Consider the following 25,350-nt stretch of genomic DNA (forward strand, 5'->3'; position numbering starts at 1 on the left):
TATGCAGTTGATCATGCATTCCTTCAGGCAGGCAAATACTATTGACTAAACAAGATTTATGTGCAGAAAGCAACAATGGGATCAAACCTGAGGTACCAGCCAGTTAACACCAGAGCAGGGCAGGAAGCAGTTTTTCTGTCTGTGCAAAAATGTGTGCGATGTGAGGACGGTACCTCTGTGTACAGAGACAAAATTCAAAACAACTGTAATTGTGACAAATTAGGGAGAGAGAGAGCCAGCCAGCCAAACTTATCTTCCAGGTAAGTCTGCTGGTTAGAAGATTAGAAAGGATCAGACTGGAAGATAAGTCCTACTATGTTCTAACAAACATTCCCTCAATTTAATGTAAAGTAAAATCCAGATTTCCAAAAGATTGCATGATATCAGTGCCTGAGTGGTTCAGATACTGTCTCAAGGGGAGATGGCTGGTGCTCAGGTTCCTCTGAATTCCCTTTACAAATTGGTACAAACAAAAAATGTAGACAGAGGAAACCAAGCAGTGTCGCATGTTGCTCCTTTAATAGCACGAAGGCCGCACAAATTTACCGACTTGTATAAGAAATACAAGATGCAGGGCCTGGTATCTCTTTTACACTGAACGAATGGCTCTTTGGAATATCTGATGGTGTCTCTGTGCCCCTTATCCCCATTCTTCCTCAGTTTGTCAAGAAATTCTGCCTGCACACTTTCCTGAGAAAACTGATACCTAGTTTGCTTCAAGAAAAAAAAAAAAAAAAGAAAGAAAAAAAAAAGAAAAGAGAAAAGAAAAAAGGAAAGGTTTTGATGAAACTGCATTTTATCAAAGAAAAGACAATTTCTTAGAAATGTCCCAAACATCCCTAGGTAATATCTTGTTTTCTTTCTTACACCTACCTTGCCTTAAAAATGTACATGCTATAGAAACACATTGCTAGCCAGCTCTTCTTTCAGACACAGAATCTCTCTGTGCTCACATGGTAGCTCCTGCCATACATAACACTAAGTAGTAGAGTTATATTTTGGTGCATTCAATAGTTATGAGACTTTATAACTGCAAAAAGCATCTGCCATCACCATTACGATCTATTTTGTACTAAACCTGTTGTGTTAAAAACTAAAGCTACTCTGCAATCATACTTAAATGGACCTAAATTTGTAAAGGCTACTGTGTAAGAACCTGATTCTAGCCCATGGGATACTTGGTTATTTACTTCAATTATTGTAGTGTTAATTTCCTTTTTTTCCAGTAGCATCTTGAAGCTGTAAGCTGGGTCAACAGTCTCTTCCGTTAAATATTGTTTATACAGGTCGGTCCCTCTGGCAATACTGCAAGCATTGGCGTTGCTGTGGTTAATGCAGGGCCATTTATCAGCTAAACTATACTCACTGGTCTTTTGCACGCTTTTGTCCCATTGCAAATACAAGGTAAAACAAGTTAACTGAGAAGACCTTAATTTAATTCAACACATTTTTTTCATACGTGCAACAGAGTTAGGGCTTGAATATGGGCACATACCGTCCTTGAAGAGCTGAATGGACAGAGCCTTGAGCAATCTGGTTTGGTCTCTCAGCTGACCTTGCTCCTGGGCAGCTGGTTGAGCTACAGATCTCCTGAGGTCCCTTCCAAACAGGGTGATTTCACAAGCAGTGACTGTTGTTGAGAGAACGGTCTATAACTCACAGTAAAACAGCTACACATGGTTGTCTACCCATACCTTGAGTTCAATTTGGGGGGGTAATTTTATTATACATCACTGAAAACTGATACAAATTGACTGTCTCCAGAGTGAACGTTTGCCCAGATCATTCAAGAAGTCGGCTAATTCAAATAAATTTAGTTGCATCACAGTCAAAGCACTGTTATCCAAGAGGCTTAGTAAGACACAGTTTACAGCACTGGGTTTGGTGCTCACCTGTTAGCACAGAATGTAAATAACACAGTACTTTACAGTTGGTGGTATGTAAAAATGGAAAAAAAGATTATTTTTCCTGGTTTTTTTCCTCTGAAATCTCCATATTTCTCTTGTCTCCCATCCATCGTTTGTGTCATCTTTCAGCTGAAGGTCAGTGTGAGAGTGAAGCAGTCACCATGAGGGCATCCTGCATCCCAAGCCAGCAGCAGCTGTTGCCATCAGTGGTTACCTCATCACTACATACGAGTCCTTCGGAGGACGTAAATAACAGATGGACTGGCACTATTAGACAGGAAGCAGAAGTTTTGCTCAGTAAGGACCTTTTTGAAGTTAGATAGCTGGAAAACTGCTCTCCTCCTACTATTTTCATAATATATGAGCCAAACAACACACAGACTATATTTTAGTAACCTTTGCACTCTTTCTTTTCCTCCTTATCTCTAGCATCCTGGAGATGTTTCTCTGTCCTCTGGCTTATTAGTGTGATAAAATAGGCATCTGCCGTTAATTATACACATGGCACCTCTTAATGCTGGCTTAGTGGGACACATTTTCCATTGCCTTTTGCCACAAAGGGAGAGGAAGGAAAGAAGGATGGGAACAGAGGAGGCTGCTACCTGTTTATAGCTTTAGCTTTCTTGATGGCAATTACTTTTTTTCCTAAATAATTCTGAATCATGAATTTTACTGTAAATACTTAAATAAATGAAACAGTAAGTTTGAATGATATCCACATGTGTTGTCCTATTCAGCTATGCTGTTTGGGTGGAGGTAATAATTTCCATTTATTCACTAATCACTATGCAATAGTCCTGCTAGTTTGCTGAGTAACCAACAAATTTGTTAAGAGTAAGCAAGTTCCTTAAACTCTTAAAAACCTCTATCAGCAGACATATCTTCCTTCCTGACCCAGCAATCAAGATAAATCACATTGTTTTTTAAAATAACCTTCATACCTCTGGCTTTAATGTCACATTGACAAACTTCTGCTTATATCACCCATCTGTAAATGCCTCAGGACTTGCTCTTAAGATGTGGCATCCACCAGGCTGCCATATAGATATAATAAACTGGATGAGAGAGGCTTTCCTTGTAGTATCTTCTCTGCGATGTATTCAGAGTTGGCACAAGCACTGCATAATCAAAAAGGAATTATGTTACACTGCCTGTCTTGGTTCAGCTTAAAAGCCATGCTCCCATTCCCTTCCGAATCCATTTGCATCTCCTATGTATTCTAATCCTGTCTGGCAAATGCTACGTGTATCTTGCTATAGAATCCAGTCATAGAGGTAAAACCAATTTTTTGAGGACAAATGTAACGTGTTATAACTGTCCCTGATAAAGTCCGGTTTAACCACTTCTCTAAAGTATATAGTGATGAAGAATCCATCTTCTTCCCTGCTCTGATACCAAACTAGCTTTAGTAGGAAGATTTTTCTACTTCTAGAGGTTTTTTTCTTGAGTTGGACATAGCAGCTTAGAGGCCTGTCTGTGTAGGATATATCACCATCTTTTTATAGCATATTTCTAAAATAAGAAAATACTTTCTTCCCCCCGAGATTTCCTTGTAAGTTATGGATCAGCTGGTTTTTTGAAAACTCAATCAAGCTTCCAGGCTTGGAAGGTTCCCACCCTCTAGCATTAGGAGTATAAATGAGCGATCCTGTGTAACCACTCTCAGACAACCATTATATTTTCCCCCGTTCACCCTTTGACCATCCCCTAATGCAGACAGAGCACAACTTCTGTGCATCACAAAATCATTTTCACTGACCCACTAAATCTAATCACATGCAAGGGTGAGACATGGCCACAACATGATATAATCCACTAGCAAAGTGATTTTTTTGAAAAGAGAGCTTTCCAAAATGTTTGTGAGAGCAGTCCCATTGAGACTATTCTGGCAAGCTTACAGTATCTGGGAGGCTTTTGTTTTCTGCCCACATTGTGACAGATATCAGTGCATCCACCTGAATGTTCTTGAACAAAAACGAGTTACAGATATCTCAGCAACCAACTGGTCAGCATTTTATTTGCATAAATGCTCAAAATACTTTTCTCCTATTTGCCCAACTCTGTTGCACAATACTACAATTAATTATGCTCATATAAAAGCTCCAATGAAACTGATTTAGAAATAAATGCATAGTCGTCTGCTTCGTTTATTCTGTATATTTCTTGGAGCCATTTTCTGGGGCAAAAATCTGGTTTTTTACCTTGTAGTTCTGTAATGGGGCATTATGTTTACATGTATTTTCAGAGCCATGTTTAAATTGACATTTTTTGAGCCATCATAGTTGGGAAAAATGGAGAAAATGGGACCATTTGCCTCTTGGAAGTTAGAACATGATTAAGCAAATGCAGTTTAGGGTTATATTGCAGTCTGCTGTAATAATGTCCCACCACTGACCTGGTGAACCTGTCACAGAACAGCATATAATATACTGTTAGCTTCTTTCTGCATAGGAAATGTTAAACAAATGGACCTACTGAGAGTCAGCAAAATTGTACTGACCACTTGGCATGACAAATGGGCAGAGTAATTATGCTACACACACTGAACAGAAGAAGAGGGATAACACAAAATAAAAAAAAAAACATGCCTTTTGGAAATCATTTGGGAGTTATTCCACAAGAATCAAACCAAAAACTCACTGATATTAACCTGAGTACTCTTAAATACAGAGCATCTTTGACAAAAATGAGCCAGTGGACCATGAACCTCTCTATTACTCATGGTATATTCAACAGAAGTCTCCCACAGCCCTTAAAACATTGGAAAGCTCTGATTACCACCTGTGGGGTTTGCAGCAAAGCTGAAGCAAGACCACATCAGAGGTGTTACACACACCATTGGAAGTAGAGGAGTTGTTGAACAGCTGATGCGGTGGCAGAGGTGCCCAAGCTTGGGTGCCCATGCTCCAGCTGTTGTTATTCAGCAGCAGCATGGGTCCCAGAGCTCAGCTTCTGCCTCTTCCAGACCCTGTTTTCTAGCATTTGGCACCTTTTTGGTCTTGCAGGTTACCTCAGCCTTTGCAAGTTCCCTGCAATTTAGTGGAAGGGAGGATAGCTGAGCGATGGCTGTGCCCACACATCCAGTTATTTGGCAGCCCTAAGCTTAATGCATTACTTGTGTTTGTCTTCAAAGCTGTTTCATGAATGATGAGCTAGTCCATGGTTTCTACAGTATTTCTATATTATTTCTGTCTATAACTATATCTATCTATCTATATTTATATCTATCTATATCACCTCTATCTATATCATCTATATCTATATCTATCTATAGTATTTCTATAGTATTTCTGCTACATTTTAAATGTGTGTTTGGTTCTCTCTAAAACTTATTCCATCGGTCCTTTCACTGTCTTCTTCATATTCTGTCACCTCTGACCAGTTCAGCCTTGGGCAGTCAGTACAATTCACCCAGCAAGCTGCCCCAGTCAGTACAAACTTGGGAGGGGACAGAGCAAACCTGGTGCTTTGAAGGATTACTCACTGTATAAATGCCACAGCTAGATGCATATGCCAAGTCCTTGCCTCAAGAGTGTACAAATATTTAACCTGTCCTTGCATAAAAGCAGTCCACTGAAATAGCTTCCTTCTCTTTGAAGAACATGGTCGGAGTTCACCACTGCCTTTTAAAATTGCATTGTGGCACTACTCATCTTTCACATTGTTTAGTGGTGGCTGAGGAACTCAAAATGAAAGCAAATGACTTAGTTCAGTGCCCCTTTCATTCAGAAAGGGTTTCAGCCCACGTTTTTCACCTCACAGAACAGAAGTTTGATCTTTTTCAGCTTTGGGCTATTCCGGGTATTTTGTACTTCACTTGTTAATGCTGCTACTGGAGACATGTGTACAGGAGTGAAAAATGGCATCATGTCTCTTTCCAGCCTGATACTTCATTTGACAAGGGGAAGTCTGGTTTGCAGTTGCTTCCTGGGACAGTACCTGTAATTTAACAGTCATCATAGAACATGCTTAAACTGTCCAGATAGGATGGGGAGAACCCAGAATTACTTTTTTTCTCTGATCTGCCAGGAACAAAAAATTGCAGTCACCTCTGTTTTTACAGGATTATCTTTCCTGGCCCCCTGTCTTCTGCATTCTTGGCTGCAAAGAATGGCAGCTTCAAAATAGCATGACAGCAAGTACCTCACCAGTAATACTCCTGCATGACCCCATATATGACACACATATATATATATATCTCTCACACACACATACATATATATATCACACACACGCGTGTGCGCACACACACACACATATATATGCTGTTGATTATTGTCTTCTGCAAGGTGGAACAGATGAGATTGAAAGCTCTCAGGCTGAGCATGGATTTGAGCTCAGGACCCAAATCTCTTGAATGAATGTACTGTCCACCAAGATACTACATTTTAAGGGAAAGATCACAATCCTATCTACCCTTGGGTGTCCTGTGAAGGTGTTTGTTAGTTGGAGGACCTCAGTATTCCTCGACTGTTCCAGCTTAAATCAGAGACAGATGTTAAAATTTTCGTTATAGGACAGGTTGATCTGTATGAGGACATGTATGTTTGAGATGCTTTGAGGCACCAGGATCACAGCCGGGGATTGCATGGATCATAATTTGTGAGCTGTGTTCTCTAGTTTTACACTGGTTCTCTCAGTTTCTGTCCTTTATTGGGACCTGCCCTCCATCGGCTGCATCAGGAGTCATCAGCACCAGGGTCTCCTGGCTCTTGTGCCAGTCGCTGCACTTTGGATGTGGGGTTTGCCAAAAGGCAGTACTGATCAATTAGCTAAAGTGCCTGATGGGGTAAGGGCTTCGATGGCAGTGCTGTGGCCTATCTGTGAATATTCTCCTGTGTGTTTCTGTGCAAATTTAAGACTCTCAGATTTTCTTTTTATCTGCGAGTCACATCAAGCTCCAACTAATGTTTCTGACTTCAAATACCTGCAAGAGAGAGTATTTTCTTTTGCCTTCTCTATTCTGTCAGCTGCTTTAGAAGTTTTATTATTGCTTCTTGAATACACACGTTCTTTCACTATGTATACCCCAGGACTATCAAAAATTAGAATTCAGAAGTGTTGGGTTTATTTGGATAATCTCAATGTCGTACAAACATCAGATTTTGCCTGACTCAATTGCTCCCATTCCTGCATCGGATAACCTGGCAGCTCAGGCTTCTGATTAGGCTTTTTAATTCCATAAAACATGTCAGAACTTACATCTTACAGTTGTTCAAGATGTCTAAGTGTAACAGGTAAAACCACAGGAAAATTATTTTCCTGAAAAATGAAATGGTTTTCATTTTGTTCTGTGGCATAAACACATACTTATTTTTTAAAATTCTCACATTCGTGTATGTTTGCAGTGCCATGTATTTTGCTGTAATAAATTAGCCTTGTATTTGCACTGAAAATATTTGCACTAAAAATATATGCCACATTGCAAAAGTCAATGATTTCAAAGGTCATTTTTTTTCTCAGAAGAATTTTTTTTTTTAAACCAACCATTTTTCAACAAAGATGTTCTATCCAAAAGGAAACATAAATGAATACAAACCAAGTCTGGCTTAAAGCTTTTGGAAAATGTAAGCTTCTCCTGCATTAGAATTCTGGAACATCACTTTTTGGAAGGGAGAGTCAGTCCGTTCTCCTTTTTCCTTCTCTTTTCTTTATTCCCCTCCCCGCCCCCTTATGCTTTATTTCTTCTGGTTTTGGTCTTACTTTTCAGAGAGGGCTCATCATGTTGGGCAGCTGTGATAACACCCTGATGGAAACTGGGCAGGCTCAGGGGAACCTGAAAAAAAGGCAGTTCTTGAAATGTGTGAGGTTTTGCCCTGGCATTTTTTTTTTTTTTTTGGTGGAGAAGAGCTTTCAGATGAAAAAATAAAAAAAAAAACTCGCAATGATCCAGGAACATGTAGCTGTGTCCCTGTGGAAACTGCTGATTGCTACACATCTGTTTAAGGCTGGAAAATCTGCAGCTGGCAGAGACAGTGCTGAGGCTTACAGCGCTGCCCCTGAGGCTTTCCGTCTACTGAGGGAAGGATGGGGGCTTTAAGTGAGAGAGCACACGCAGGTGTCATTCAACCCTCTTCCTCACAGTCAGTGCCACTTTATTCTGGAAATCAATCCCCTAAAATCAGCCACAAAACATATGTAGCAATGGGAACAAGGGCATTTAAATCTGGCCTGGAGAGAAGTGACAAAAATTACATATTGCACCTGAAGGAAGCTTGACACAGTGTAAAGAGAAACCGCAAATAAATCAATGTAAACTCAAATTCATTTGCACAGCTACATGAAACCCCATTTTTCATGATGTGAATCATCGCTTCCCATTCTCCACCTCTCCAAACACACGAAGGTTGAAGTAGGGTGGAGGTTTTGATGGAGATGAACAGCTTTCAGCTGCTGGTGGGCGACTTGCAGCCAAGCTCGCCTATAGGTTTCCACGAGGAGGTGATGTAAGGCTAAAGTGAAGAGAAGATAATGCAAGCAAATGTGTCTGACCAGAAGATGCTACTGTGAGCTGCTGCCATTGCAAGCGCTTGAGAGAGTGCATGTTTCTGAGGCTGGCATTTCTAGTGACTCCAAGACTTTGCTGAGAAAAAACGCTTTGTTTAAATTACTGGGTTTGCTCTGCGTGCAAAATGTTTTGAGTTTAAATGAATCAAAGGCAAAGAATACTGCTTGTCCTAGACAAGGAAATTTCAATCCTTCAGAGAGATAAAAAAGCACTAATGCTTAATGGGTGTGTGCACTACCAGTAATTACTAAAGAATAAAATCTGATGGTATAGCAAAGTTAGATTTCATAAAACTTGCATTAAATGAAGGGAGCTTTGGGGAGAGGAGGATGTGCATTCATGGGTTATTTTGCATTTGAAAAGTTTTACTACTGGTAAAGAAAATATGCTGTCTCTCCTTTAAATAAAATAGAAGAAGTCTCATTTCCCCAGAAATACTTTAGAAAAACACTTTTCTTAGTTTAAAGGAATAATTTTCCTGCTTTATAATAACATCACGTCTAAGTTCCCTTGACCAGATTATTAAATCTGTGAAAAAATTAGAAATAAACCCCCTGTTGGTTCTGGATGCCATGAAACACTGACAAGGTTGCCAGTTCCCAAAGGTACACAGTGCCAACAAATTGGGTTGAAATCAGTGAAGTCTGCAGATATTCACAACCCAGTACAGGCCCAAAGGTGCCCCCAAATTGAGGCAGTTATAATTAGTGGGGACGTGAGAATGGAGTCCCTCACATGCAGTGCAATGTTGAGTAAAAGCACAAAGGGGAAAGGACTAAATCAGAAGAGCTACCCCAAAAGATGTTGACAATTTCACCTGATGAATTCAGTATTCCCCCAAAATGTTGACAATATTGTATTTATTTTTTCATTACTCCAATTATTTGGCACTTCTGTGGGCACCTATTGAGCACTAATTAGTTCTCTTTGCATTCCCTTGATCACCTCCACCTTCTGTGTGGAGAATCAAACTTTTAAAAGGTGAGACCACAAGCCAGAAATAGAACATTTGGGTTGTCGACATATCTTGCTTCCCTCATGGGACTGGGCAATAGATTAGCATCAGAGCGGGATTCCTTGCTGCTGCTTTATTTGTGCTCCTGCGGGGATTTTCTGCCTTCCTATCATTCAATAGTGTTCAGGCATGAATTCTTTGTTCTGCCATTGCCAAGAGAGAAGCCTCTCGACACATTGAGGTGTGAAAGTGGTGAGTGCTGTTTATTTGAGTATGTGGCAGGGTGCCAGGTGGGTGGGCTGGAGGCAGAAGCTGCCTAAAATGGGATAAGATATCTTGGGAGGAAAAACCCAAATCTTTCCTGTGTCAGGTTGACCCTCTCGTTTAAAGATGAAATTTAAAACAACCTTCCCCACCACCAACATGCCCATACGCATAAAGAAATTGAGAACTTTTTCACTACTGTTTGTTGCAAGAAAGAGAAATCCTGTAGAAGGATGGAGTTTCATTCTCACTTTGAATTCCTCTGGTATTTAGATCTATTCATTCCATTAGGGCACCAGGGATGCTTTTCGAAGATGCCCATGACAGACATTAGTTTATTCGTTTCCCTTCATTTCACTTTGCTAGAAGCAGTAGCAAAAGAACTTCAGAATGCTATTGATGTTTAGTTATTTTTTTAAAAGGGGGGGAAAAAGGCGGGGGGCGGGGGCAGAGGTAGGAAGCAGGTCTCCCGATTGAGCTTAAAAATTAAAAATGCTAACAAGTGAGAGGGGGAAGTGGCTCACCCCAAGGTCACACAACAGCTTGGGAGCAACAGCAGTGAAAGAATGTGAAATCCCCAGTTCGTTGCCCTGGAGAGAAGACCCCCATCCTTCTTGGGCATCTCTGGAAAGTGTCTGGGGAGTGAAAGTGTCTCTCCCTGCCTGTTTCCTTGGAGATGGAGAGCAATGTCTGAAGCAGCAAGCACGAGGAAGCTGCCTTCTTGCAAATGGAGCCAGGTATCACCTGGCCCTCAGCTTGGCTGGATCCATGTGAGCAAAAAGTCAGCGGGGTACAAAGGGAGCATCTTTCGAGTGAATGTGTAGGACATGGTGGTTGGAGGTGAGGTTATTTCAGAGCAGGATGTAGAAAAGCCAAAGTTAAAGCCAGATCTTCCCCCAAAGCCTGTACTTAGAAGTTACTAGGAGTAAGGTACATTGAATATGCAGGAGATTGGAAAAGGAATGAGTTTGCCAAGTTATGTAATTCAATTGAATGTTCTTGCTCTAACTACTGACCTGGATCAAATCTGCTGCCAACTTGCTCATACAGAAGTCAGCCGCCAGATCTAGTACTGGCCTGGGACACGTTATCATGTTCCTCACATGCATTTTCCAGTGGAAAACTTATTAAAGAAATCAGAGAATGAGATATTCTTTCACAGATTATATATATATAGCTATATATTAGAGCTAAAAAGATTTATTTTTATGCATCTCCCTTTAGTTTTGTGCCTTCTGGTATTTTGTGGAAGTATCTGCATTTGTTATATACGTTTGTTTCATGGAGGAGTTTGTGTCTTGTGATGTGCGGGAGTGACAGGAAGGGATGTGAGACTGCTGGGCTTATGAATCTGTAGCCAGACAGCCCGCACCAGGGGGACTGCACTCTGAGCACCCAGCATCTCTTCCAGGACTACTTTCTGAAGAGCTCTTCTTGTTAACTCCAGTGTGCTGCGACCATACACTCAGCAAATACACAGCTGTTCTAAAGCATTACCTGACAGTTTTCTATTGTGTATTGGTATCACATTGCATTCAGCAATCTCAGTTTTATGGCTCAACCTGAGAGTTCAGCTATGCACAGCAACCTCCCAGTTGTCGGTTAACTGGAACCATCTTTTTTACAGGCAGCAACTTTTAGCTCCTTTATTGTCCCGTCCCCCCGTGTCACGTCCCGTGTCCCCCCGCCCACCCCACCCCCCTCCCCGCCGCTTTATTTTCTATTAATTTTCATTTACAAGAACAGATGCTTGTGTAGACCGCAGTCACTATTCTGGCTGGCTAGTCTGCATCTAACTCTTCTTTGGTGTGAAATAATCATGCTTTGAAATGCTGGAAGGCTGTGAGTTCTCCATCTTCCCACTACCTCCACAACTCAACTTCCCTCAGCCACCTCAGCTGTAACAGCAACACTGTTCTAAAATCTTTGCATGGAAGTCAAACTCATTGCTCATACTTACAGGCAGTCATAACAATTCCAAAGAATCTTTGTTGTAGATAAAAGGGCAAATGAATATATGACAGCCAATTAAAGCACAATTAATAATTAAATGGTGATGTGAATTCCTAAAACGAATAGTGTTTTTTTTTTTCTAGAAAGGATGCTGGCATTTGACAGTAGACTCTGTGGCTAGGTATTAAATAACATAGCACACCAAAGGAGTGGTGTCACTTCACCAAAGTTAATAAAATATTACAGTGGAGCCTGGTCCATTTCGCTCAGCTTCCAAATAAAGTGCAGAGATTTTAAGAGAATACATTAGATGTGAAAAATAAGTAACATATTTATGGAGTGCTTTTAGTTATGCACAGACCCTGTGTCTAACAGAGTTGGATTGAAGTTTGGCAAAGACACGTAAGGGTCATAAATGAAACGACGAAAGAAAGAGGCAAAAAAGAACTTGCAATATAGTTGTAATTTCCTTCCTCAAGCATTTAACTTAGGGAGGTGGACCTACATCCAAGACAGAGGGTTGCATGTGGGGTTTTGGCCATCACAGGGGTACAGAGGAAGGAGATACACTGCAGGTTATAAAGCACAGACTCCAGGAACCAAAGCTCATGTTGCCCAGAAGAGAAACGCAGATACATCTGTGAATATAGTTGAGTCTCTGAACACCAAGGAGTAGAGGAGGCATGAAAAAGAGATATGGGTGACATCCTCTTCCTGAACATTTTTTTATGGCAGGGAAACATCTACCAGTGACATATTCTTGGTTGTTTACTCTTCCCCAAAGCTTCACATTTCAGAGGTTCTGCTGTTATTTTATTATTACTCTGTTTTTCTGCTCCCTGATTATTTTTAACAGCTTCCCCTTTAAAATTTTAAAATAACTGTTTCTCTGCATGCAACCAGTATGAAAGCACAGTCTCCTACCTCAACCCATGTGTTTAGGAAGCCCATATTTAAAATGCTTTCATTCCCTCTACCTCCTTCCTGTACAAAAACAACCCAAACAAACAAAGGAGGCTTTCTTGGAAAGTTGGCAAGATTTTTCAGAGCATCCACTGTCATTTCTTCTTTAAGATCTTCAACTTGTTTAAATGTTCATGTCTTTAGGCCTTTCTTCCTGAGTTTATTGCTGGAAACCATGAGAGCTGCTATTTGTTCCAGAAACAGATTTATTATTTCTTCTCTACCCCAGCTATGACTTTCTTTCAATTTAAAGTAAAAAAAAAAACAAACCCCAACAAAAAAAAAAAAAACAAAAAAAAACCCCAAAAAACCAAACACCCCCCCCCCCCGAAAAACCCAGAAAAAAAACCCAGAAAAAACCCCAAACCCCAACAATTTATTCTTCCTTTATGCACTTTAACTCCTGTGACTTATAGCCCAAAGCTGTGGAACAGCACATCTTTGGTGGCTTGTTGCAATTGAAAATCAAGAGTGGAAGGCACTCTATAAATTTAGGTGATGCATGCCACAAACAGCTGCAATCTCACCAGTTCCAGACTATGGCCTGATGATGGGACTCAATATACCATAATAAAATGTTAAAAAAAAAAAAAAAAAGGAAAAAAAAAAAAAAGGATAAATATGCATTTTGCATTATGTAGTACCAATTCTTGTCAGAATGGAGCTAGCTGGGGAATTTGCACATAATAAGTTATGTGGTGGATACCTGAACATTAAAAGTTCGAGGACGGGGAAATATAACCCAGTCATCCCACACCTCAGAGTAGGGCTCCAGACACCAGACTGTCAGTGTACTCTAGGGAAGGCACAGGGTTGTTTTGTATATGGAACTGAAAACACTTTTGCAAAACTTCTGTCCTGTTCTGCATCAGACTAGGAAATATATTTTGAAACCTGAGTTTTTCATTAAACACAGTTCTGGACTTGTTGCTATTCTACTTCAGAGATCAGCATCTGAAACTGTGCAATGGTCTTTTGATTACCTATAGAGTCTTGGTTCATCTATATATGTAAAAAGGTAATTCGGGTCATTCAGTTGTAAATAGAAAGATGATTTCTGGCAGGCACTGAAATGCATGTGGGAATTTATTTATTTTCTACACTGAATGAAGTTCTTCATGCTAACCATTTCTGCTAAAACACAATCACAGCTAGTGGCAGCTGAGCATTCACCACACTCTTCTTTTGAGATACATAACCATCACGAAAAAGAATACAAAGAAGAACTAGTGGTAAGAAAGCCTTGGTAAAAATGGGTTCTGGGCTGATTGCATTTAAGGATTTCCAAATTCAAAGTTAAAGTGTTAAAAAAGGTCATGATGAAAACCTTTCTGCTTTTAATGAAAGCTGAGTTGTGCACAGCCACTTTGATAAGAATAAGCACAAGGCCAATGAGATGAAATGTTTAAAGGCCCCTATGATTATGTAGTATGTAGTGCTACAGATTGCAATATCAAAGTGTCAGAAGCTATAGTGGCTTCTTTCTTTTCCCTGTGAAGAATTACTTTGATGTAAAAACTCACCTTAAAGCAACAAGCCCGTTTTTGTCAGCTGTTGGTGCTGGGGCAGCCTTGGCATTGGTATAATTTTGCAAGGTATCAACACTGCTGTGAGTGTTTTCCACAACAAGAGGGAATACATAAGAGAATGAAATGTATAGAATATGATGATGGTCAAATTAGGCACCTTTGCAGGGGTAACTCAGAGAGCCACCCTGGTTTGCTAACATTTTACCCACACATTGTACAACTGTAAATGAATATATATTTCAAGAAAATAAGGAGAGTGGGCTAGTGTGTCTGAATGTGTATGTGTGCAGGTATGTTTGTGGATTCTACTTCCACATAATTTTGCATCCTCTGATTTTTCCGTGGGAGATTTTTTGTGTTATGATGAGTCACCTGTGCAAATCAGGATTTCTTCCTGTAACAGGGTATTTTCTGCAGTCTTGTGTTTTCCATTCTGTTTATCTTCTAAATTCTTCTTTCTCATGTCACTGGCTGCTATGGAAATGCAACAAATTCCCTAGACATTACCTGATACTGCTGTTGAAACACCTGGGAATAAAATGCCTTTTGATCAGGTATGAATATAGGTGGCTGACCTTATTGTGGCTCTGTGGTTTGTTTTCTCAGGATTCAGGAGTCTGACGATAGGTAGAAGTCTCACCTCCCTCTCCCGTAGTGCTAACAGAGCTTACCACCAGACCAGATAAGACACAGGCAAAATTACAGCTCCTCTGAAGTCAGCAGAAATCTAGTAACATGAGACCAGAACTTCATTTTCTGGAATCATTCTGAGAAAGTACTTTGAAGTTAAGCTGAAAAGACAGGAATGCAACCAAACTGAAAGCAAAATGAGGAAGAAAAAATGGCAAAGGATAGCAGTTCTCCCTTGTGTGTCTCTTGCAGTTGTTACCTTGAAAGGAGTAGAGGAGAAGGAACCTCAAGCAAATTGGAAGGATGATGTCTTCCTTTCCAAGAGGGTTGTAAAGGCTATCTACAAAGCTACAGTCTGAGCTGAAAGTCTCACCTCTGTCACTCATTTGTACAAATACATGGGCATCATGCTTATTTACAACAGAGACTAAAGGCTTATAAGTGCTGCCATTATGTTTATTGTCAAACAAACCCATTAAACTAGAACAAAAGAATTCTATACATAAGGAAATCTCCAGTCTGCTAGGTGAGATCGATGACACTGAAGACTGTAAAATTGCTTGCTCCTTATGTCCCTGCAGGGTAGGTTACTTTCCCCAGTACTGATTTCCAGCTTTGGGTTTTTTACCTGCTTTGAAAAACTGTCCTCTTGGGAGTCTTCCTTTTCCCATCACCTGCGTAAGTTAACTTTGGGTCCCTTCCAAAAAGATCATCCTTCCCAGAGGTCTTCCAGTCTGCCCATAAAGCACAATTCAGTCTGTCACAGGTCCATCCTATTTCTCCAGCCTGGACATGTTCAGCTGCTATCAGGAAAGGAACAGTAGCCCCCTTCACTGCCCACTCTCTCAGTGTTTACACAGATGGTAAAATGTACATGTACTGACAGAGTAAATTGTACAAGGACAGATCAAACATCTTTACCATCTGTCACCGGTTTAGATAACTGGACATGAGGCAGTAGGAACTTAAGCAAAGATGTGGAAAAAAAACCCAAAAAACCCCACAAAAAAAAAAAAAACAAAAAAAAAACAAAACAACAAAAAACCAACAACAACAACAAAAAAAAAAAACAGGAAAGTGATTCAGTCCAACTCATGACTTAGACTCATCAGGATCTTCCCTATAAATAACTATGATGTTGTTTTCATTTCTGTTTCTGGAGTTTGACTGTACTCCCACAGGCCCGTATGCGTATTTCCCACAGTGTCTCAGTGGAAAAAAGTCTGATTTTAATGTGAAGAACACTGGCATATGCCAGCAGCCTTAGCTGCAATCAATTCAACAGTGATGTCCCTTTCCTGGGGAGAAACAGGATCGAGCCATTCCTGTCAAGGTGAGGAGCGATACCTGGGTGGGTCTGAATGGGGTGAGGAAGGGAAGGATCTGTGTCTTCTTGTTTCCTTTTGTCTATGCAATTTCACTAGAAAAAAAAAATTGTATCCAACTTCTATTTGTCTTGCCTGCACCCAAACCACTAGTGGGTAAGGGTCTGTTTTCTATCTCGAATACACTGTTATAAAATGTATAAATGAGTCTGATATTTCAGCATTCTCCCCCTCTGTGTTTTGATCTCTGAATCTGAGGAAATTAGGACCATACGGTTGAAAATACCAGCAACTGCAGTTGATTTTTCTTTCTTTAAAAGTTGTCTTAAGCCTCATAACATGCCATATGCAGTAAGCAAATATAGTTTCAACAGAGCCTGTCTGAGGCAACCATCCAATACTATCCTATAAGAGGATCCCTATCTAAAAAGTAAATAAAACTGCATTAAGTCTGGGCAGAAGGAAGAAGAGCTTAAGTTAAGAAGTATTTTAAAGCTGTTTCTTCTTTGAAGTGGTTTTATTGCAAATCATCTTACAGTGTAAAACTCAGCATTAAGACTCATGTTTTCTTCTCAGATCACCAGTGTGGAATTCACCCACAATTTACAGAATCAAAAGGCATATTTGCACATCATTTAAATATTGCCATGTGACAGGATGTTTCATAATCCGTGGACGATATCAGCTTATCCTCTCAGGTCAGGCCCAAAGAGGTGGCATGTCTCTTTTGGATAACCACTCGATTTGCAGTTGAACTATGTCTGCTTAGTGCATGTTAGTTCACATCATGGACTGGCTTTGGAGCAGCTGCTGCACATTATGTTTGGAGGACTAGTGTTACACCAGCATGAAAACACTTAAAACATATACAGCATGAACGCTGGGTGCTCAGCCCAGAATATTTTGCCCTATAGATCTGTTCTTACAGAATCACATTACTTGGCAGTGCAGCAATGGCCACAGACCATCACAGAAAGGCACAAGTGGAGAGGAACCATGGTCTTTTCATTAGCAAAATCACGTCTATAAAGATGGTAGCCATGCTAGAACCCAGATGCCAAAATCCTGATTCCCATTTCCTATTCTGAACCAATATAATGCATCCTCACCAATTCTTCCTAAAAAATGGAACATTAAGTGAATTTCTCTGCTTATTCTTAGTGGGATCATAGTTAGCCTCACTGCAATTTTACTTTATCTCACACACTGTGATTATGAAAACTGACTGTGTGGTGTACAGTGAATCATGCTGTGATTTACTTTGAAGAGGTCAGCTTAAAAAATTTCCTGAGAGGGATTTTATTAGATACAAACCTCACCATGACTGAATTAAAATGCAGCCTAAGTATTCTTATATCCATTTCATCAATATCATCATATTTCTCCCTCTCTTTCACCATTATAAACTGACCGGAGGTGTTTTCTTCCTTAAAGTGGATGGGTCAAAGGAAGATTTCTACAAACACAAGGTCAATTGTGTTCCACTGAAAATGATAAAAAATAGCTCCAAAGCCTCAGTTACCCTCTGTGATAAGTGGACAAGATGGACAGAAAGTGTAACGGAAGGGCAGATGTGGAAAGCATCATTTAGTAATCACTTAGCCCAGAGGTTTGCATGCATTTTTACCAGGGAGAATGAAATGATGAAAGCCACCATCTAATGAAACAACCATTTTCCTCTTCATTTGAGCCAGACCCTTTTAAAGCACAGGTCTGTGCATGCCTTGCCCAGCTAAATAGAATGAATCATAAGTATTAATGGAATACACAGTACAAACTTAGCTATCAGTGTTCCACTAAGCTACGGCTGTTGTACCTGATTTCATCAGCCACCTTCCACTTGAAGCCAAGACCCTCATCCAGAATTTTTTGATCAGTCCTGTGGTGCTTGTGTGAGTTAAGAGACATTGTAGATAAATATTTGTGTCTGATTCGAATGTAGTAGAGGAATCCCTGTCTCAAGGCTAGGGTAGCCAGGAAAGACAATTATCTTTCTGTGTTAGCTAATAGATGAGGTATAAATAAATTATGCCAAAACAGTGCAACAGATATTTTTGGTTTGTCAGTAAACTTCTTGTTCTTTACCAGGAACAGATGCCATTTCCCAATCTATATATACTCTTAACATTATTTTTTCATTGTTACTACGGATACTGCACAGCTATTAAGTAACAAAAACTTCTCCGCAGTTCTGGCTGAACATTAATCACGTCACTCCAAAATGGTTTATGTAAATCAAAAATTGACTTGAAGCATCCGTTAATCTCTACTTATCAAGGTTGAGACAGCTAGTGGAAATGCAGTATTTCCTGGCTTGACATATCATCCTGGCACCATGCCTGCAGATCTGGCAGCATGTAGACGAAGACACCTGGCAGTAGGAGAGAATTCGGAGGGTTTTTTTTAGGATTGATGCATTTCTGCTTTGAAAGTGGCAGTGGTAATAGAGTATGCAATGAGTAAATGCTTCTGTACACACATGCAATTTGACATGTCCTAGTCCTATACATGCCATCAACATGCAGAAAATACTTAGATATCTACTAAAATGATAATAAGAAATAAATAACTTTTAGGAAAAGTATTTTCTGCATTCTACCTATTTCTGTTTCTTGAATGATCTATGTTATGATTTCTTTGCAAAACATTATTTGTATCCATAGTTGAATATTTTCTATGGCTCATTAGTCAACATTTGATTGTAATGATTCTGTATTCAAAGACTCGGTGATGCTCAAATACATCATTTTATATGCTTAAAAATACTTTTTAGATGACTGTAAATCATAGAATTAGGTTTCTAATGAGGCTGTAACTAATTCCTAAGTTGTTTTCCAAAATTCTGCTGGTACAGTCATCTGTGAGAATGGGATTTATTGAAAAGAACACCATAGTGATTTAAAAGCACTTAAAATTAAAATATTCATGCAATCTTCCCCTGATACTTGCCCAATTCATAATTAAGAGGCCCCAGCTATCAATTTTTTTCATTTGCAGTGCCTAAGCCAAGGTATTTTAAGTTATATGATTAATTGATTTTAGCTTGGTTAATACCTGTACTAAACCAGAGCTTTATGTCAGAAAGGCAACACTAAAAGTCAGGGAAACATTGTCATTTGAATCCCTCTAAAGATGTAATTGTATATCATCTGCATATAATTAGAAGCAGGTGCACTCTCAGGCAACAAAGAGGTAACACTAAAAATTCAGTAAAACAGAAGTCTGAGATACACGTAGCACTTACAGAAGATAATTAATCAGCCTGGGACACCACAATGGCAAAATGGGGTATCCGATACAACATGTTTGGAAAGTTAATTTGTAAATTTTCCTGAATGACTTAAATGAAACCTGTGAAAATTCCAAGAAAGAAGGTGATATAGGAAACTGGAGGTGGTTAGAGAATTTAGCCCTGTTCAAATGTAAATCCTAAAGGTCTCTGCTTCATACCCTGCGAAGTGTTCACAGGATACCAGTACCCCAGCACTGACACCTATTCAGAGTTCTGTTTAGAAAATTGGGGCTTATGCACATATAAACAAGAGCCCACCTATGGACTCGTTTTGCTTGCCCTAACTAGTGATTCTTTTCATTTTACATTTCATTATATCCTTTCTTGACCCAAAGTCCATTCATATCAATGGAATTTTCCCATTTACATTCAATGGGCATTGGATCATATCCCAATTATCTGTTCCCAAGAAAGCAAGTCTGGAGCTGCCTAAATGCTATAAAATCAGCATTCAGAAACATTCATTTAGACTCTGAATGGTTATTCAATTCAGCCAAACCTTTCTCCTTTTTTATTACTAAAAACTGTATAATCAGGTATTTGCCCAATGAACAGCAGTTCTGCACCTATATTCTCATGTGCACAGTATTATATTATTGGTATTAGTCATTCATTATTCATTATCCTCCTACAAGGCTTTACAGATATTTTTTTCTTTTGTTTACAAAAACAGCCATTTCTTGAGGAATCTTATTTTTCACTTTTCCCAGCATCTTGAAGTCACTGTTTTTTCAAAGAGAGAAAAAAAAACCAACCAAAACCCAAAACCAAACACGTCAGTATTTTGGGCTGTTGTCTTCTTTATTTTTTTCCATATTTTTCTTCCCTGTGACTGTTAATAAATAACAGGGAAGGAAAATCAAAACCTGAATACATTTTCTTTGGTCAATAAACAAAAAAAATGAGTGTTCCAAATGAATTATGATCATTTCTTTTTGAATTATCCCCACTTTGAAATTTTCATACATCTATTCAAAGGAAGAAGTGTAGCATGTCTCATTCAGAAACAGCAACAAAACCCTGAAATCTAAATAAATAGTGCATGAACACATCATGAGCCAAAATGTGTTTGCTTAAATTAGGCATTGAACAATTACAAACAAGAAATAAGTATGGAAGAAAATCAGTGTGATTTGCAAATTATTCGTGAAGAGAAAAAAAGCAGCCAAATATACCGGATAACTGATTAATTGTAATTAGAATGTGAACCCCTGGTCATGCATAGCAAATTTCCCACTGATCTGATTTCAGTGAAAATAGGTTTTGGTCCATGCTAATGAATTCTCTTCTCAAAACAATTGATTTCAGTTCTCCTAAGGAAAGTATTTGGTTTACTTCAGCAATAAAAACTGTCCCTATTGCCTAAGAAGTTTCATAAAAGTTATTTGTTTTTTTCCATAAGGAATTGTCACATATAGTAGAAGAGAGGAATAAAGATGGTTCTACAGGACCTGTTGTCTGTTTGACAGAAGTACTTGGATCTCCAGTAGCACAACACAGATGGGCATGACAGCATCAAATGGCCCAAATAAGTGCATATTGATGGATTTGTTTTATTTCAACAAAACTTTTTGATCAACATATTCAAGGATGTGTGTTTATAACTATCTCTTTTTCCATTAGTATAGCAAACCAGCATGGTCATCTGATTGTTCTAGAAAATTGGTAATTTTTGTACTATTTTTTGGCTTGATAGTCAGCATTGTGTTCAGAGTACTGGGTTCCTGTTCCTGTTCCAGGTGAAGCTTTCAAGAGTTGTACTTGTGACCTCTCTGAGGGCAAGAACAGCAGATATGTCTATGTTACCTGCAAAGAATGGATATTTGACTTCCTCCAAGACCACAGCCATCAGCAGCTTGCACAAATGTGTCATCTGGCAGAGGAGTGCACTTGGCAGATGCCCATCCTCCCTGTGCCTAAGGGCATCCAGGTGGTCACAAACTGCCAGGGCAGGTGACTTGCGCTATAGTAATTGCAAAGAAGTAGTAATGAAGAGAAATTAACCTGAATGCACAAAAATTGCTCCAAAATACAGATGTTTCCCTTCAAACAAGCTAATTCAGTACTATTTCCGTATTTCTTACATCACTCAGTCTCTGAAAAATCATGCAAGAGTTTTGGCATGAATTTTTGGGGTGCACATGGGCAAATGAGGTTACTCTCGCCCGTCTGAGAGGAGGAATATTAGAAATCACTAATGTTATATCTGAGGTTAAAAATTACTTTCGCTTCCTACTGTGTGCAAATGTAAATTAAATAAGCAGAAACAAGCCAAAGGAAATGCTGCTCAATTGGAAGCAGAAAGTTCCTGATTTTCCAGCTCTAAAAATGGAAGATTTTTTTGTAACAACTTAGGGTTACAATATTTCCACAATTCTGGATCAGGGAATTAACAACCTGAAGATATATTAATCATCCAAGTGTTATGAGAGAATCCCTGAAGTATAGCAGTCATCCAGGCAATGATTAGTCCACAAATTGAGCCTGACACCTATTTAACCCTGAAGTAATGCCGATGATTTGCAGTGGCATAGAGGCAGAACACAGAACTGGGAGACCTGGTGGAGTTCTCACAAGAAGTACAAAAGGGAAAAAAAGTGCTTTGAAAAAACAAATTTACTCAAATAATTTTGGAGAGAAAAAAGATTGTGTGGATGAAAGTGAAATGCACTGAAGTATTCTGCAAGGCACAGTATCACAGAGCTCTGATGAGCATCAGAGACAGTCAGACTTGTAGTAAATAAATGTTATTACCCTGTCACAATTACAGCATCTTCCTGTTTTCAGGATGGTTGAGCCATCTGGCATGGGCATCCGGATAAAAGTTATGCAATTATTAAAACAAGCTAAATTAAATTAATTTAAATTAATCACAGTGTACAAAAATAACTGGCCAGAAGCATCAAATCATAGTTGTTTTGAACATGATGACCTATTTTTCTGGGTTTGCTTGGCTTTCTCTAATTATGAAATAACACGCTGTCTTTGAAACCAGTGGCAAAAGTCCAGCTGAGTGAAAAGAGAGATTTGCGCAGGGTGCTCTTTCCCTTGTACACTGGCAGTGACACACTTCATTAAACAACATGCACATACAGCGCCTAATGAAGGATACATATGCTTTTTTATTACTGTACGTTGGCCTCTCCTGTAGGACATGAAGTTACTACATTACATCAATATGTTTCCCATGCTATTTTGGAAAGATACAAAAGACTTTCATTCCCTTAAATGTTATCAAAAGTTTGTGTCCTTTGAAATATTCAGAAATAGGTATTTTTTATTTAGATATTTCAAAAATTATTGTCTAAATGCTTTATTTGCTACAAATGTAGGTTTTCTGTTAAATCAGCCAATCTTTTGGTGACAATGTGCTTAAAAAAAAAGTGTAAAAATTACTAACTGAAAATGGCTTGATTTAAGGTGCTGAAGAAAATGAGAAGGCATTCAACTAACAATCTCCCAGGGTTGCTAGGAATAAAAGCAGTTGAGAAGGAGATTCCCAAGAAGGAGAATCCTGAAAAAAACTTTTTCTATATTCACCAAATCTGCTTGCTAGTACATGGAGGGAAAAGGCAGCATCTTTCCTGCTGCTTGGTCAGAGGCAGCTTGGCTCCACATTTAGAAATATGTTTGTGTCCTACTGATTCAACAGGACGTGTCTGCCATATGCAAAGCTCTCAATGTATACCTGAAACCCAGCAGCGGACATACTGAGGACAAAAGGATTGTAGCTTCCACAGCTCAAGTCACGAACATCCTCAGCTTTAGCTAAAGCTCCCTACAACGCTTTCCTGCATCCTAATAACCCATTAAAAGCCACCCAACAAGCATGTACATCTCTTTCTACAGCACAGACAAAAGCTCCCTCTGAACTCTATTTGGCTTACAGGTTTTTTCTTCTCCTTTGCCATTTTTTCCCCAATTACTTTGGCTTTAGGTAAACCCTGTTACAAAAGTTCTTCAAATCTACAACTGAATTGTATAAAAAGCCAGTTCAGCTTGTTTAATGCATTGGATTGGAACCAAAGCTGTAGAAAAAATTATGCTGTTTATTTGTTTCTATGCTCCTGATGTGATGTCCCCCACTGGGCAGAACCATGTGTCACATATTGAAAGGGGTTTTGTGGGATGCGGGGAAAATCTGTACTAGGTATTGATAAGTTTGGGTTTTTTCCAGAAATGTTCAGGGAGGAAGTGGAAGCTGTTTTAAACCAAATTATTTTTCCTAAGTGAGGTCCATACTTCCCAGAATAAAGCACAGGCAGGGATATTCATCACTGGCTTTTTTTTTCTTTCTTAAATAGGAAATGGTAAAAATGCATTCAGTGTATGGTTCTATTTAAAAACCTGGCCTAGGCTTGCTGTTCATCGCTTACCTAGCCAAATTAAAATGCAGAGTTGCTAATAGCTGTAGAGAAATCCAGGTGTTGCACATGTGACTTGGACCAATATGAAATAAAATGTTAGGCAGAGGGGATTCACTAACTGTAATTAGATTTTAAGCTTAAGTAGCTGCAATTTTACAAATTTCTCCCCCTTCCAAATTGTGAAGAAACTCTTTTGAGTAAAGCTGATGATCTGCATACTTTCGGTCTAAGGAAATTAAAAGGAATAAATTATTCACCCAAAATGATGCAGGCATTTACAATAGGAGTCTTATCTTTAATAGCATTGTTATTACCATTATAATTGTTACAATAATTTTCTTTTTTAAAATCTCATAAATCTGTTTCTCATATGTGCATTTAATTCAGATTCCCTTTCAAGTAAATATTATGCTCATTGTGTCTATGCTTCAGTAGACTTGCCTGAAATATTTTCTCTCATAAGTTCTCACCTTCTGAGAATGCTATTTATCCTTAGAGGTAACATGGTTATCTATCTGGGAGAGGGATTAGGAGTCTGGAGATGTAGTCCTGTTCTTGGCCTTCTCATTTAAAATTTGTGAACTTTAGCAAAGCACCTTAAAAAAAACCCAACAAACAAAAGCCTAAATAGTGAGGACAATGGCCCATAATATCTTGAATGAGTTTTGCAAAACGAATGGACTGTGAGACCAAGTCATTTTTTATAAATAAGGTTTCAGTTCTTCACCTGAAAGTCCCTAGAAGTGCTAATTATTTTTATTCCAGCATCTACGTATAAATGATCTTTCTGAACAATCAAATATTGCAGCCTTTCATATTTTCTTATGTGGTTAGTTCCACTAGGATTACAGTTATTTTAAAATATACATGAAAGACAGCAGTTATTAGCAAAAGCCTTAGAGATTTGTATTGACAGTGAGGACTAGAGGGTTAAAGTCAGCTATTTGGAAATGTCTGTATATAAAAATACCCACTAGACACATCAAGTACTTGGGTGTGTATACAATGGAGCATCACGTCAGCTATTTGCATTTGTAAGCTAATAAACCCCATGAACAAATACCTGATTGGTATGCATACCTTGGGGTTTGCACACATAGAAAATGGCAAGGGCAAATATCTGTGAACAAATGCATTTGCCTCACTTTGAAAATCTGCCCATTAGGATCAGTCTGTACATTTTGAGAAACAAGCCATCTTCCTCCTTCCTCCTGAGTGATTATTCTTGTAATGACCAGGTTTGGAAGCATAGTAAAAGCAGGTGAACATTTAGAAGAGGGCAAGAGAGAGGAGTTTCCATCATATGATTAATCAGACAAATGAGGTATTTGGAGAGAACTGTTTGCATGCAGCTGAGTTTTCTGAAATGTTATGAAGTAACTGCATTATGAAAATAATCAGCTGCTCTGCATTCTGATCATTAGAAGCTGATGATATAATTGTCTTATAATGAAAAGCATTCTGCTGATTATTCCATAGAGAACTTCTCTGAAGATAATATTCAAATTTACTTTATTTTGGCATAATTTCAAAGAAGCCAAAAGTACAATGTAAACAGCTGGACTGTGAGGTAATGTTATTATAACTTCTGAAGTATGCCCTTTTTTTTAAACTATTATCTGGAAAAAGTTCTTTGAGTTTATCTGCACAATGCCAG

At 38.9% G+C, this 25,350-nt stretch overlaps 1 protein-coding gene across 1 annotated transcript in view; it reads left to right on the plus strand.

Annotated features, from left to right (window-relative positions):
- Nucleotides 1-15,746: 15,746 nt before the first annotated feature.
- Nucleotides 15,747-25,350, plus strand: part of CTNNA2 (catenin alpha 2) — a 557,331-nt gene continuing 547,727 nt past the window's right edge. Inside the window, exon 1 of the mRNA XM_080398303.1 lies at nt 15,747-16,042. Coding sequence (XP_080254429.1) covers nt 15,961-16,042 — 82 coding nt within the window. The 5' untranslated portion in view covers nt 15,747-15,960. The remainder of the gene's footprint in view (nt 16,043-25,350) is intronic.

The sequence above is a fragment of the Falco punctatus genome (assembly GCF_963210335.1).
Source record: "Falco punctatus genome assembly, chromosome: 1".
Taxonomy (NCBI): domain Eukaryota; kingdom Metazoa; phylum Chordata; class Aves; order Falconiformes; family Falconidae; genus Falco; species Falco punctatus.